Source organism: Uloborus diversus, chromosome 4 (assembly GCF_026930045.1).
Source record: "Uloborus diversus isolate 005 chromosome 4, Udiv.v.3.1, whole genome shotgun sequence".
NCBI classification, from domain to species: Eukaryota; Metazoa; Arthropoda; class Arachnida; order Araneae; family Uloboridae; genus Uloborus; species Uloborus diversus.
The window spans coordinates 131,458,366-131,474,107 of NC_072734.1; the positions used below are offsets into that span (position 1 = coordinate 131,458,366).

The 15,742-nt window shown below is 33.0% G+C and overlaps 1 protein-coding gene across 1 annotated transcript in view; it reads right to left on the reverse strand.

Annotated features, from left to right (window-relative positions):
• Window positions 1-5,841: 5,841 nt before the first annotated feature.
• LOC129221376 (RNA-binding protein Musashi homolog Rbp6-like) overlaps window positions 5,842-15,742 on the reverse strand; it is a 640,262-nt gene continuing 630,361 nt past the window's right edge. The window contains exons 12-14 of the mRNA XM_054855847.1: window positions 11,585-11,638; window positions 9,112-9,293; window positions 5,842-5,883 (exon numbers count right to left, since the gene is read on the reverse strand). Coding sequence (XP_054711822.1) covers window positions 5,842-5,883; window positions 9,112-9,293; window positions 11,585-11,638 — 278 coding nt within the window. The remainder of the gene's footprint in view (window positions 5,884-9,111; window positions 9,294-11,584; window positions 11,639-15,742) is intronic.

Below are 15,742 nucleotides of genomic sequence, written 5' to 3' on the forward strand. Positions count from 1 at the left end.
TAAAACCCAGGTAAATGCAATTCTTTCTTCCAAAAGCTTAAGCAGTGTTAACACAAAGATAACATTAAATTCACAGTTCAATAACGGTAACCGAAAGCGTTTCTTTGGAGAACACGGTACAATTAACAACGACAACGTGGAACTACTCTTAAAATATATATATATATTTATATATATTTATAGATTTGCAATTTTGATAGTTTAAAGGTTGTCCATCGGGAGTGTATATAATAGTCGATAAATATATATGTGTGTGCGCATGCAGACGCACACGCATATACACATGTATTCCAGTATAATAATAAGAAGCACACAATATATAGTAGTAGTAATAAAAGTTCCTCGGGTTTTGCAAGGAAGAAACAACGGAACAAGAGCTGCTCTGATAGTTCAGTTCGTGGCAGCCGTAAGTTGTTGTGTACACAGAGATATATCCATACAAATAATACAAAACACGCTTAAAAATAAGAAGAGGAAAAAACCGGTTGAAGTGATCGTGTCCACGTAGCGGCAATAATAATCAAAAATGTAACAGGTAGAGTAATGCTTTGGTGGAGGAGTGTGTGTAGAGTAAGGATTCAACCGCAAATTAAGTGCGCTCGCTCTGGCACCAAATCTAAGGAAAGGGAAGCAAGAACTGGTGCCACTTGTTGCAGAACACAAGGCTGTCCATACACAGTTCGTTTATCCTCTTCCTCCATACCTGAGTGATAGCGCAATCCAATCTGAAACGGGAAGGGAAAAAAAGGATATCAACGGATGGTAACATTTTCTATACTTACCGACGACTGCAGCTGACAGAGGGAAATAGCAATGCAATAAAAAAGATTTCATGAAAGCCCCTCTCAAAGAATATTTGCAACACATTGTTCTTTAAGTAAAGAATCTTTAAAGGATGATATTCAGTAAAAACGTTCACCATCTGTACAAAAGGAGGACTGAACAGAACATAAAATTACTCACCAAATATGAGGTAAAAGTACTAGGATTTATTTTAAAGCAAATGCACATGAAGCAAATAGTGGTTATAAACTTAAAATGATAGAATGCCGACAAAGAGTTATGCATGGAAGCTAGTATACCAGCTTCTCAATAACCTGATGCAGTGTCTTTAACTCATTTTATTAACAGGAGCGCCCCGATGGAAGGTCACGGGGTCACTGTGACCTTCCAAAAAATTCCTTATGCGGCAAATTTGGAGAAAGCAATAAAAAACTGCAATTTTTAATGCTCGAAATTACAAAAATTTCGATTTTTTAAAAAGAATGTTGCTTTAATGTCTCTTCTTATTAGAAGCAGGTATCTATGCGTGAATGCTTGTACTTCATTAGTCGGTAAAATTCGAAGGTTTATCCAGCAAATTGGAAAATTTTCGCTGTCCCAGAAGTTGAGGTTCTGGGCACCTCCGATCATTAAGTAAAACGAATTTCTACAGAATCTCTGGTTGACTTCCTGATTGAACTGTTCGAGGTTTAATTTTTGACATTAATATTATGTAAGATTTGTTATGTGTTTGATATGAGGGAACTTAACTAGCCTGTATTAAAGGGGGGTTCAAATTATTCAACGACATGCTTGTTTTCTCGTAAGAGCGAAACACGACAGTGAAAATACGTTAATTTCTTAAGTACACATTTGTCATAACCATCATTTTTTAAATGAAATAAAAACATTGAAAGGCACAAAGAAAATGGAACATTACTTCTAAAGCCCTAGATCGTAACTTAAGTAGCGACACGTCCGCCATTTTGGGGCTAATGCCGCTTTCTTCCTATGTCTGCTATAATGAAGTAATGTGTTTTGCTTCTTGAGTGTAGGTAAACATGGAGTCAATAAGAAACCACATTTAAAAAGCAAAACACGCTACTTTACCATAGTAGACGTTGGAAGAAAGCATCGCTTATCACAAGATGGCGAACGTGTCGTTACTTTAGCTACGATTCAGGGCTTTAATTACTAGTGCTCAACTTATTATTTTCAAAGCAATTAATATAAATGTGCTGTTCAATGTTAGGTCACAAGTTGATGCCAATGAAAACCTATGCGTATGAACATAGAATCGCATTCCACTTTAAATGTTAGGTTTGATAGATGTGTTTTGAAGTTATATTTTTCCCAAGTCCCCACTTCAGGCTTCGTTTCTTTTGAGCAAAAGAAATAAAACACTTCCAGATCACACAGCTGGTAATCTTCTTAAGCACGTGAAGTGACACTTGTGAACTTCACACATCATCTTGCGTGAATATCTGCTGCAGCGGACATGGGGACATGCGGCAGTCTATCAATCGCTAGAATGAATAGGCAACGACACACTGGTATGAATTTGAGTATTTCACTGATTAAGATACATTTAGACTGTACAACTGATTGATCAACATAAGTTAAGCAATACAACTGATTGATCTAAGATCTAACTGTGCCAACTGATGGTTCTCCCAATTTGACTTTTAAAAGTTTCATGTTGAGTATTGCTCTTTCTTTACATTGAAAATAGATTGCTACCCTTGTTATGTATTTGCTCACTTTGAATTGAAAAATAAATGCTCACTTATTGTTGAGCAATTATTTTTCCCCTTAATTTCTTAATTAGACAAAAAACTAGAGAGCATTTTGCACGTTCATAGCAAGTTGTCAGATGTAAAACGCTTAGTACTGCGAAAACTGTCCTCTTTTCGATATGTAAGCCGAATTATATTTTCTCCAAAAATACTTTAGTTACTCTCAATTTCATTTTCGTGTTGTATTTTGACACATCAGTAACGTTTCGTTATTTATGATACGAAAATAAAAAGTGGAAGAAGTTTTAACCGTCTTTAGGAAATCAGAGGCCCAAAACTTGGTGAAAACAGTCAGGAGGTCGATTAGCCCGAATCTGTCACACAAAAGATAAAGCTAACTTCAATTATAATCTATCAAAAAGTAACGGGAAAGGAAATTTTCAGGGAAATTCATATGTAATGACTATTATCATCTACGTCCTTTTTCTCAGACATCATCAGTGAGAAGCAAAAGGATGTAAGTAGAAGCTTTCAAGTTTTGTGTAAAGCGCGTTTAACGTTGCTGTCCCAAGTAGGCTTTTATTGAAAAATTTTCCTAAATCACGCTGTATAGAAGCACCTACCGGGACTAATAGTACTATTTCTTGCCAAAAACAGAGGAGCGGCTCACCTTCTATTTTCACTAGTTATCTAAAAATTTGAAATTTTGGCACGAACGTCCCTTTGCTTCTCACTGCCTTAATTGTCTGTATGGTAGACTAGTACCTCATTCAGTTAAAAAAAAATGAATTGGAACGTTGATTAAAGAAAGGTATTTTTCTACCACGATGTGAATTTCATAATAAATTTAAAAAAGTTTTTGAAAATAAAAAGACAACTAACAGATATTAGTTTATAACAAGCAAGCATGAAGAATATTTTCACAAGGCAACACACATATCTACAGAAAGCAGCAAGTAAAGAGAAACTGAAACGGCGATATAAACTACATCTTAGATGACATAAAGCAGAAATATTGTAATTAAAAAGAAAACTACAGATGAGAAGCGAAAATATAAGCAAAGCAGAAAAGGCTTGCAGGAAAAAAAAAAGAGGAAAAGCTACTGATCAATCTGACCAAATACTGCAAAGAGATAAGAAAGTAAAAAATCTCTAAAGGAGTTAGCTAAAGACTAAATCTAGCAATAATTCCGAAATTTCGAATCGCTTTTTCAATCAATAGGAAGTTGAAGCTGGATAAAAGTCATATGAAAGTTTTTGAAACAATTACTGTCTGGCTTTCGAACAGTATTTGGTTAGATTTCCAGATAGATCCAAATGCAGTTACAGTGGAACCTCGTTCAGGCGCCAAGTAACAGATTTTAGCGATATATGTTTCAGTACAACTATATAGGATAGGGGTTCCCAAACTTTTTCGATTCGCGGCACCCCTTGAAGAAGTGGAATTTTTTCACAGAACCCTAGTCTATCTCTATTATGTACACATATTGAAACTATGGCCACATCGCGGCAAGCCTCGCCTCTCCGTGCAGCACCCACTTTGAGAGCCTCTGATTAAGGGAATATAAGGATCTCTTAGAATTAAGTCCGATTTTGATGACAGAATTTGAAAATATGCAAATTTCGTATTTGTGTATCTTTGCATGGTCAATCCAAAAGTCGGCCGAAGGTTTGCGGGTTCGACACCGGTAGGTCAAAGCTGCTCCGTTAACGCTAATGGTAACGGAAGTTTGTTAAATCTTCCATGGTCAGGAAGTCCTCCGGTTGCGAATCAATGTCGCAAAAAGACTTATCGGCCTTCAAGTTCCCCTTCCTTCCGATGGCAAACCATCTCTATGGTGAGTACGTGGGGCCCTGGAGTGTCAGAATCTGTTCAAAGTGACTATGTACTTCAAATGGACATCCAGTTACAATACATTAAGTTCAAACATTTTACAAATTTGAGAGGGCAATCTGTTAGATTCCGTTTCAAAAGGCAATATGCAACATAATAGCAAATGATTTTCTGCGTTTCAAACATAAAACAAGATTTGGAACACAAAAAATCAAGATAATATGTGAATCATAGGGGATTCACATGAGAGGTACAAAGTGCTACCCTTTTCGTACAATGAAGCATCACTTTCACTTAGATCTACATGTAGGAGGTGTATAGGATGGGACTTGTTTGGGCCATCCAAGCAGGACATAAAAAGGCCCCATTATACGCGTTTTTTTTTCTAGATATGACGCATAAGGATCATTTTAGCTATGGAAAAATAGACCCTAAATAAGAGAGTTTGATCGAGTTAACCTTAGAAACAAACCTAGTCCCTTGATGCCCAAATCTCGTATCAAACATGAAAATTACCGCTACAAAATTGCCCTTTTGATTTTTTCCACATGTTTGAGATTCTAAAAATCATTATTATTTTCAATTTAAATTCGGATAGTTGCAAACAAAAATGTGAAGAAAACAAAGTTTCCTCACACACTAATATTTTTACATAAAAAATCGTATTAAGTATGGTAAAAATAACAGTGAAGTATGTGTTTTTAATCCTTAGTTATTTTTTTTTACTTATTTGTGTGCCTTACCTGTGCAAGTACAGAATATTCGATTGAAATTTTCAAAGGGAAAGTCTTCCAAATTTTAAAAAAATGATAAATTCCTTGGTTTTCTATTGGACTGTTGATGTGAAGATCGGAAAGACGCATAGACAGTGTTTTTACTTGAAGTTTTAATATTTACCACGTAAAAATAAGACAAATTGCAAAAAATAACTAGATCAAATAAATGTTTTTTCATCAAAACTATACTCAAGTCATTTCCTATCGTAGTGTAGAATTTAGGGGAACAATCCAATAGGTTGCTGACAAGGCAACTTTAAAAGGACAAAATGTAATAGATCTAATAGTGTCCAACTGATTCTGAATGAACATAATCTAGTCGCTTCAACTACGTTTTCATGGATAACTCTCTGCAGTAACATAAATTATTTCACTACCAATTTAGAAGTTAGGAGAACTCCCCCCCCCCCATAGCATTTAGGTGAACAATCCATTAGGTTGCTGACAAGGCAACTTTAAAACGACAAAACGTAATAGATCCTATAGTGTCCAACTGATTCTGAATGAACATAAGCCTAGTTACATCAATTACGTTTTCATGGATAACCCTGCAGTAACATCAATTATTTCATGTCTTCCCAACGCGGCGTAAGAATTTGAACAGTTATTTTCAATACTGCTTATTTAATCGGACGAGGTTCCACGGCATAAAAAACTGCTTATTGCGAGCCAAAAAAGAAAAACATTTTTCTTACCGTGTACTGTATTTCTTGGCAGTTGTAAAGATTATATTTCAATGATATCCATTTGTGAAGGCTGCGGCAATCAGCGGCCCCTGGCGGTTAACACAGTCATTGGTAACTGAGCTCACACAGGCAAAACATATTACAAATAGCATTTTACCAAACGAAATTTTGCCTAACACTGGCCAAGTCTCAAAAGCGAATTATTTTTAACTGGTTAAAAATCGTTATCTAATTAGTGGACAAAGCAAACCTACAGAATACAATCGCAGTAATTCCTTCAAAAACTTTCTATTAGAAGTTCAACTTTAGCGCGAAGTAGTCTACTAGTATAATATAGAGAAATAGTATAATTATAAGAAAAATAACGTAGTTAAAATGTTACACTATTGAAAGTGAAATTAAGATCATTAGTGAAGAAGTAGTAAGCCATTTCTTTTATTGTTAAAAGCAAACTCGAAAAGTTTTGCAAGAGTGAGAGTTATTATAATAAAAAAAAAAAAAAAAAAAACTTTAGTTTTGCATGCGCTTCTTTGCAGCGATTTCAAAAATTAGTGCCATTTTTAAAACTACGATTTTCAGACTCAACATTACAACTCTATATAAGTGCATTTATATTCAGGAAGAACTCAACCGAAATTTTTAAAAAACGCAATTTAAAAAATAAATAAATAAAAATAAATGAATAAATAAATACAAAAATAAAGAAACAAAACATTAAGGACAAAAAATATTTGAAAATATAAAGCCTAGACGAAATAGAAATATTTACATAAATTATTTCTAATGCAAAAAAAAGTATCTAAAAAAAAAACTTGTGAGATAAAACATAAAACTTACTCCTCTTACAATTTTTCATATTTAAACTTTTCGCCGTTCTTGCATTAGAATTCTTTACTACCTTAAAAATTACTCACGATCTAGCCGTCATAAAGTAAATTACAAGTAATGTCCGAAGTCAGATTTAATTTAGAGATTAATCATAAAATCATTGAAAAAAGTTAATTCAGAAAAAAAAGTCACTGTTGTGTTATTTGTAACAAAGCAGCTACATTTTGCCCCTTATTTTTCATACAAAAAAAAAGTCACATAGTAACAAAAAACAGAACTACAGCCGTACATTTAGAAAAAAAGTAATAATATCCTTTCTGTAAACATTTAAAAATTTCCGTTGGCTACCGAAAAATTCCGCTCGAAACAATTAATGTGAAAAAATGGAATAAAGTAGAACATATTTTCAGTAAAATATAATATCGTTAGCTTTTTCTTACTTCACTGCATGTATTAAAAAATAAATAAATAAAAAATTGCATACACATTTGCGACTTCTGGAAGGTTTGTTCTAAATGTAAAAAAAAAAATCTTTTTATTCTTTGAAAAATGGAGCGATTTTCAATGTTAAACAGTTGAAGATCTTGCTACAGGGCGGGAGGTGGCACCAATTTCAATGTTTTCAAAAGGTGTGTATTAGAGTTGAAAACACCGATCCACTTTTTTTGCTTTTATATCAAAATAACTTCTTTTGCACGATTCTCAATACATTTATACATGAGAAGTTATAAAAGTAAAAAAATGAATTATTTGGTGTTTTAAGCTTTAATGTTGACTAATTGAATATCGAAATTTGGAGCAACCTCCTTTTCCAGGAAGCTCTTCAATTTTATTCTATCGTTTGCAGTCTTTTCCCCTGTGCTTTACGTATACCAAATGGCAATCATATGTAAGTCTCCATTTCGGAAGAGTGATGTTATATGCAAAAATTTCTTAGCAAAAGAGATTGCATAATTTATTAAGGACATATTTAGGCGCTTTCAGTAAGTCAAGTTTGTTGATTTCTTTTTATTGTGATACAACTTCAATAATTTTAACTTTTTTTCTTTAATTATTTCTTGTCATTTAAAAGATTACTTACTGTATATTTATGATACACATTATTCTTAAGGAAATACAACCACGACATTTCCGTATGAAAAATAACCCGTAACTCATTTTAAAATCTTTCTTTTTATAGAGTTTGCCGGTAACATACAACAACAGCACCATAAATTGGTCTATACGTTTGAACACCGTACAGCTTGCACTACCTTCATACATTACGTGTAAAAAATTGCTTAGTTATGATTATTTTAAGAAATTTCAAAATACTCTAAATGACACATTCACGTAGTAATACATTAACGAAGATTTGCATTACATGTTAAAATAATATATCGCCACGACATACATGACACATTATATCATGATGTTCAGGAGCTTAAAAAATATAGAGAATATGACAGAAAAAGTGAATGTTATAGGATCGCGTTCACGGTTCTCTAAATTTGTACAATGTGGGCATGGTGTGTGTGAAATGAAAATTACGATCACAGACATATCGGATTACACGTGTCTACGCCGTTGGAAGGTAAGAGGCAGTATCTACAGAATTAAGTTTTTCAGATAATTGAAGAAACGCGTTTTGAATAGCATACGAACGATAGTGAACTGTAGGAATTTGATGTTTTTTTCATGCTTTATTTTCAGTTTAAACCAAATAAGCAAGTTTGTGCAATAAAGCTAAATTACAATAGTTGACAAAAATGCAAACGGGATAAAGAATTTGCAGGGCCATTCCACGGAAATGCGGACCACGGAAATGCGGAAATTCCACCATTGCGGCGTCATGTGCGGTTGTGCCGCACATGACGCCGCATATATGTCATTAAAAATAATACTTTAAAATGTTGATGAACACATTTTTTCTGCTTAACGAACTACAAATTTATGTGTGATATCTTGAGTAAAAATTTTTGTCATTATCCTTTTTAAATCATTACTTTTTAATGAAATATATGTCACCATCACGTGCAGGACAAGCGGTTGACTTTTTCGTGGAATGGCCTTGAAGATACTGCCTTTTACCTTCCCACGGCAATATAATGCGTGCAGATTTTTATGACCGTAATATCACGTCCGAAAACTATAACCAAAACGTATTTTAATGCTAACTTTGATTCATGAAGATCAAACGAAAACAATAAGTGTAATCCCTAACATTGAATAATTCTATTTTATTATTTTAACTCTTCGCGATGGTTATAAACAACAAATAAATGTTTAAAAATTCTTTGCGGGGGAAAAAATAGTTTCGCTAATAAAACTTGTTAAACTGACATATTTAAAAGACAGACTTAAACAACTCGAAACTGAATATAAATAAAATTATTCACTACTCAGTTTCGAGAAGAAAAACAAAACTGTTCTAAAATGGCGGAACTTTTAGGATAAAGAAGTTAGAGAGTGAGTACTGCTGGTTGTCGCAGTGCCCCGTCCCTACTTACCCTACTTACAGCAATGGGTGGGAATCCGGCAGGCTGCGGGCTCGTGGCTTGCACGTAGCCCACGCTGTCCTGGCCCGAGGTGTACAGGTCGATGGGACCCGGACTGTTGGTGGCCGGGAATCCGCGGCTGTTGGCCGGAGAAGTCGGCTGCGCGAAGCTCTGCGGACCGTAGTTGTTGATCACTGGAACGAGACATTGTTGCAAGTTAATTCCGAGAGTCATAACAATAAATAACAAAAATAGTTACAAAAGTAACAATAATTATTTTATCTATTAAAGAATAACTGCACTAATAACTTCATAAATATTTTTGTATTTCTTTGACTGCATCTAAAAGGTTTTCCATTTGAGGCAGTGAGAAGCAAAGTGATGTAAGCGGACTCTTTCAATTTTCGAGTAAAACTGGTTTTAAGTTCAGATCCTACGTAGGCTTTCATTGTTTTTCCTTCCTTTTCTTTTAATCATGCAACACCCACAAGAGCTACTAGTACTAACTCTTGCCAAAAAACGGAGGAGAGGCTCTCCTACCATTTGTACAGATTATCTCCAAATTTTAAATTTTGGTTCTCACTGCATCATTTGATATTTTCCTTTATACATCACCTCAACACAAAACTGCCCTTTGTTTATCATTCCTAACACTACCATTTCTCCAGTTTAACGAATTAAATTCGTCCATTATTCATTCATAATAATTATCTACCAATTTACCCAACATGTAATATTTTATATTCTTAATTTTTGAAATTCTAGCTTGCAGGTTCACATTAGAAAGTAGCTAACCGGTACACATTATTATTCTAATGTTTCGGTTAGATAATCAGACAGCGCAAGCCAGAGTTTCTGCAGCCAGCTTCCTCCCTCTTAGAATACAACCCTCGACAGAGTCCCATTTGAAAGGCAGATGTATCTTCTGAGCGGGAAGGAGGTTTTCGGGACTCGGAAGTTTGTCTTCCGCGTTGATGGATAGACAATAGCAAGGCACGCACCATTCAGCCTGAAACGGATTTGCATACGGGAGGAAGGAATCTTGAATGCTATCTACACGAACCATGGTATCGGGAAGATGGGAGTCGATAGATCCGTAAGCATCACGACACTATTTTGCTTCCCCAAGGAACATCGCTTAGCATCGTTTGCAAAAATACTTTTTGCACTTATGTTTCGAGAAAAACCATCCTAAGAAAATATTGTGCTTCTTCTTTAGTACACCTTACCCGTTGTATCAGCAATGCTTTTAAATTCTATAACTGTTGATAACCAATAAATTTTATAGTTTAATAATTGCTAAGGGGCCACTCATTAATTACGTAAGGGACCTGACGGGGAGGGGGGAGGACTGGAAACATCTCTACTTACCCTTATTTTGCGGGGGGGAGGGGGTCAAACCCATTCTTACGTAATATTTTCCAAGTCGATATTTTACATTAGAAATCGCGCGGTCAAGTGGTTTGACAGGGATCATTTTTCCTTTGCGTCTAGTAGGTAAAAAACGTCTTAGTATGAGCTGTTTTTTATTTGTTTTGCAAAGAATGAATAGTGTTAAATATAACGAAAGAGTCGCACTATGGGGGTTGGCATGTTTTATTTTTAATTAGTATTGTATCATATTCAAAAACATGTTGCAAAAACATTCAGTCTAGATTCCAACTTTTCAATCGACATTTCTTTACACAAAAAGGTTTGATTTTATAATAGTGAATTTAATACGAGTCCAGTGATGTATGAATCGTTACTTCATTATTTTGAAAAACGAAATGGAATCTTACATAAGAATAGGGGGAGGGGTTTGAAAAATCCTATGTACCCTTACATAGGGGAGAGGAGGGGTCGAAAATTTCCAAACTCATCGTACTATGCAATTAAAAAAAATTGTGTATTCAATCTGCAATCATTCCTTCTAAAACATTCATAATATTTTTGTTGCATAATTAATAACTATTATCAGTGGCATTTATAACCTATAAGAATTGCAATCGAAGAAATAAAAGTTTTAAAGTATTTAGTGCGACCAGTGGAGTAAATACCCTGTACGTACGATATTATAAACGGTTTATAGAATATAAATATCAAATAAGGAATATATATATTTTAAAAACGAAAAATGCTAGATTTTTAGTAACCGAATGCTTTTCTGAGAACGAGGTTTTCAAAGAAAAATATTCAAAATAGAAATCAAAAGCTACTCGAAAATCAGACATTTAAACTTACACTTATTGAAATTTATTATTTCTAAAATATTAGATCATTATTTTATGCTCTAAAACTGCACAAAACTATCGCACCTTCAATGTACATCAAGTAAACATCCAAGAGAATCATATCTGACATCGGAATGTTTTCTCAAAACTAAATAAACCTATTATACTACTCAAATTAGCAAAAGCTATAAGCAGGAAATTTATAGATGGTATAAAAGCAAAAGAAATGAGGAATGGCATTACAGACGAAGAAAAGGCAAACGATCATTTACCTGAGAGGGCTTGAGTTAGTAGCGGTGGGGACGTCTGCTGACCATTCAGTTCCACTACAAGAGCAGGAAGGGGAAAAAAGACACAGGAAGCATTGTTAGTCAATAATGCAAGCGATCAACAAAAAGGAAGATTAGACAAGAAGCTATCACATGAAAAAAAATACAAATGAACAAGAAACATGCTGACATGACAAAGAAAACAAGGATATTGTCTATCAATTTACATGATGTACCAATTTACATGATTTACGGAGTAAAATCTGCAATAAAGTAAATTTATCGCACTTCAGAAATATCGAAATACCTAAACTTTTTCAATGGTCAGCAAAACTTAAAAATTTTATATTGAGAGAAACTGGAGTGTGTGTAGTAATTGTTTATTGCAGAGGAGTTTTTACAATTGTAATAGAATTTTTTGAAGTATGTTAGTGTTTAGATTTCTGAGAGACTCCTTAATAATATTACACATTAAGATGCTAAACCTAAGGGAGGATTTAAAAAAATTAAGAATGGACAGCTTATTTACTGTTTTGGTTACTCTGTTAGAACGGCAGAACTAATCTATTCTCTTATGTCCTAGAACTCAAGAATATGTGACTAAAATATATTTAATCAGTTAGATCTCACAGTTTCTAAGCTTTGCAAAATCTTCGAAAACGCTTTCAACTACCTAATGTATGCCTAGAAAAAATTTCAACATTGCGTTTCTGATACAATAATAACTTGACAAATTAATGTCGTCTCAATAAAAAGAGAAAAACTGGATTTTTTGCATTCCTGTCTTTTTTATCTTAAATATATTTTTTAATATTATATTTCTATTAAAGTACCTATACCAATGAACGCAGATAGATTCCTGTAACATAACTACGATACTTGAGAGTTAGTTGGTTTTGTTTAAGTGCAATATGAACGTCTTTCGTAAGAAGCCGTTCGCTAGAATAGCACGGGAGCTTGAAATCACAGTTTCCGCGAAAAGCTGCAGTGAAATAATAACTACAACTATCACTTTACGTTTAAAATGACAATAATTCAGATGCTTTGGAAGTCAAATGTAATCCTTTTTCACAATGTCATGCTAAAATCTTTGTTCCCAAAAATGAAAAATAAATAAATAAATAAATAAAGGCATCCTAATCTTCCACTTGAAGCTATTGATGCTTTTTGGGTGGTATACTTGAATTTAGTAATATGCTCTACATGGAAGTTTACTTGAAAAATACAAATTCTGTGCATCAAAACTGTGTCTTATCAGAATTCAAAAACCGCAAAAACTAAATTTCATTACGATACATTGCAATCGCTTTGATAAAACTTAGATTTTTGTAGTATTTTGGAATAAAAATACATTTCAACGTTTGATAAACATCTGTACGACATAACTAGATATTAAAAGTTTAAATTACCAGAACTTTTAACTTTCTTTTCTGAACAACCATGTTACCAAGTAGGCAAATTTAGTTCAATTAAAAAGTACAAGTTCATGGAAATATCGAAATCATTTTTTTAAGTATATAAGTATGCATTTTTTTAGAGTATGATAGCATTATCAGACAATTCATAAAAGAAACTATGGTATGATAAATGAAATTATTTCTAGTTCATTAAATTATTTTCAGATACATGATTAGTAATTATAATGAGAAAAACACTCCAGAAATGAAAAAGAACAAGTAAAACTTCACAAATAAGGAGATGCCAGACGATACAAGATTAAAATCAAGAAAACAACGAAACTTTAAAAAGTACATATGCACAGGTCTTTACTAATTCTTACCTCACGTCATATCCATGAAGAGGACAATCGAAACTCGTCAAGATGGATTTAACTAATACTAACTACGATGGGAACTATTAGAAGGACTACAAGGGATTTGACTACACTTGAAAGATACCAGAAAAGTTCTAATGGAAAAGTATACTAAAGAAAGAAAGACTCCAGAACTATTGTAGAAATTACACTATAGCTATTGTAGAAGATCCTTCCCTGATGGTCTGTATAGAAGGGCTACTAGGAAACTGAAACGTTGGTAGAAGACTAAAAGATTTGGATTTATAAATCTATTAGATAGATGGTGAGGACTATTTTATTGATAGGGACTAATTGGAAGATGAAAGATCTAAGAACCGCTAATCGGTTGTGATAAAATTGCTAAGATGAGAAAATTGAAAAAGAGAACTATTATACGAGTACACCAGACGACTAACGACCAAAATTTAATATCGAAAGCCTAATAAGCAATGCGTAGGACAAAAGACACGTCACTTACAACACCAGGGCGCAGAGAAATACAAAAAGGACTATAGCTTTGTGCAGTAATATCTTATTACGTCTTACTAAAATAATCATACATATTATATAAAAGTTTTAATTTGATTCGTATAGTACAAGCGATTATTTTTTATAACACATCAATGAGAAAAAAAAAAGACACACACTATTAAAGTATAAAAACTGCAAATGCTTTGGCGTTGTGAGGAGACCTCATTTCAGCAAAAAAAAAAATGATTTTATATATAACATGAAGTTTGAAAAAAGTTAACAAATGAATTCCTTCAACCATACGTTAAGTCTCTTTCTTTCGCGTTGAAGAAAAGGCTCCTAGAATATCTGCTCTCTCGTTTGCGAATTTTGTGCTTCACTAATGTTATTTTTTTGAATTATACTTTTCTGAAATAAAATACTTTCTTTTTTTCTTACTTTACAACATCGTACTTTAATAACATTTATTATAACTACTGGTGCTGTTTCGCATATGATTTTACGCTCAGAATTATGTAAAATATACATATATATATCTATGTTACACTGTGCAATAAAAACGTTCTTTTAAGCTTAAAAAGCTTAAAAGAATTTGTTTTTGACTAGAAATTAATATTACATTCAACTTTGTGGGAGAACAAATCGTCGCCTCAGAGCAACAGTAGCATATCTTACTGTTATTCCTGGGGTTAGATGTCTTACTGTTGCTCTGAGGCGACAAAATACACTCGAGTTAATCTAACTGCGTAAACGTATGTATAATATTTGATAAGATATTACTGCACAATCAAACATACCACATTAAAAAAGATATTTATTAAATCTTCTTAATGTCTACATTTGAGCATTTGAAAGACTGATTCTCCGATTACTTACGGCAAAAAAGAAAAATAACGCACACCTTTTTAAACATAAAACCACCATAAATACTAACCGAAGTCTTTAGAAATGCACAAAATATAATAAAATGCTAAGATTTGAAACTAAACAGAGCCCGAGGAATATGAATAGAAGCATAACATATTCTGTGTAATGTACTCATTTTACCGCATTAAACTATGTAATTGATATTAAAATGTAACGATATGAAAAGCAACTAAGTATACGTATTATAATACTCATTTCACAACGTAGATGGATTTTTTTTTAAGGGCTTCTTAAACTATTACTAAAGAATCAACAACTAAAAGTCGCAAAATATTGTGGAGGGGAAGCATATTAAGAAAAATGTATCGTTCCTTTTCTCTATTCCTCTCTCCTATTTTGATTTTAAATTTTCCACAAAAGTTAATTTTATTTTGAAAAACAAACTGGTCTGTTCATTTGCAACTCTAAACACATGAATGTATTTTTTTTATATAATGACAATTACAAATCATTCACAAAAAGTTTCGTGCAGTATAATTTGTGTATCAAAATCTTCATTTTTGATAAGTAATAAATAAACGAAAACAAAAAACATTGTTGTGTTTATAAAGTAAATACGTTTTTGAAATTAAGAATCGTCAACATTAAACAGTTTTTAAGAAGAATAATGTACCGTTTTACAGTATTGAATTCATTCGTTTTTTTTTTTTCAGAATTCTAGTCTAAATTATCTAAAAGTATCATCCAAATGTTTTCATGCAAATAATTTCAACTAGATATTTTTTCTCAATATATTATAAAATGGGAAATGATGCAAAACGAAACTGATAATTTTTCATAAAAAATAGGCAAAATTTTTGTTGTACTTAACTTTAATACTCACTTTTCTTTTTGTCTTCTGAGTAAATTTTCAACATGTGAAAAAGTAATGAAGAAAGGGAATAAGCTCAACTTTTTAATGTCCATTTACTATTTTTGTTTATTTTTCTTTCACACTTAGTTAATAATTTGCTTCAAAATCTTTTCTC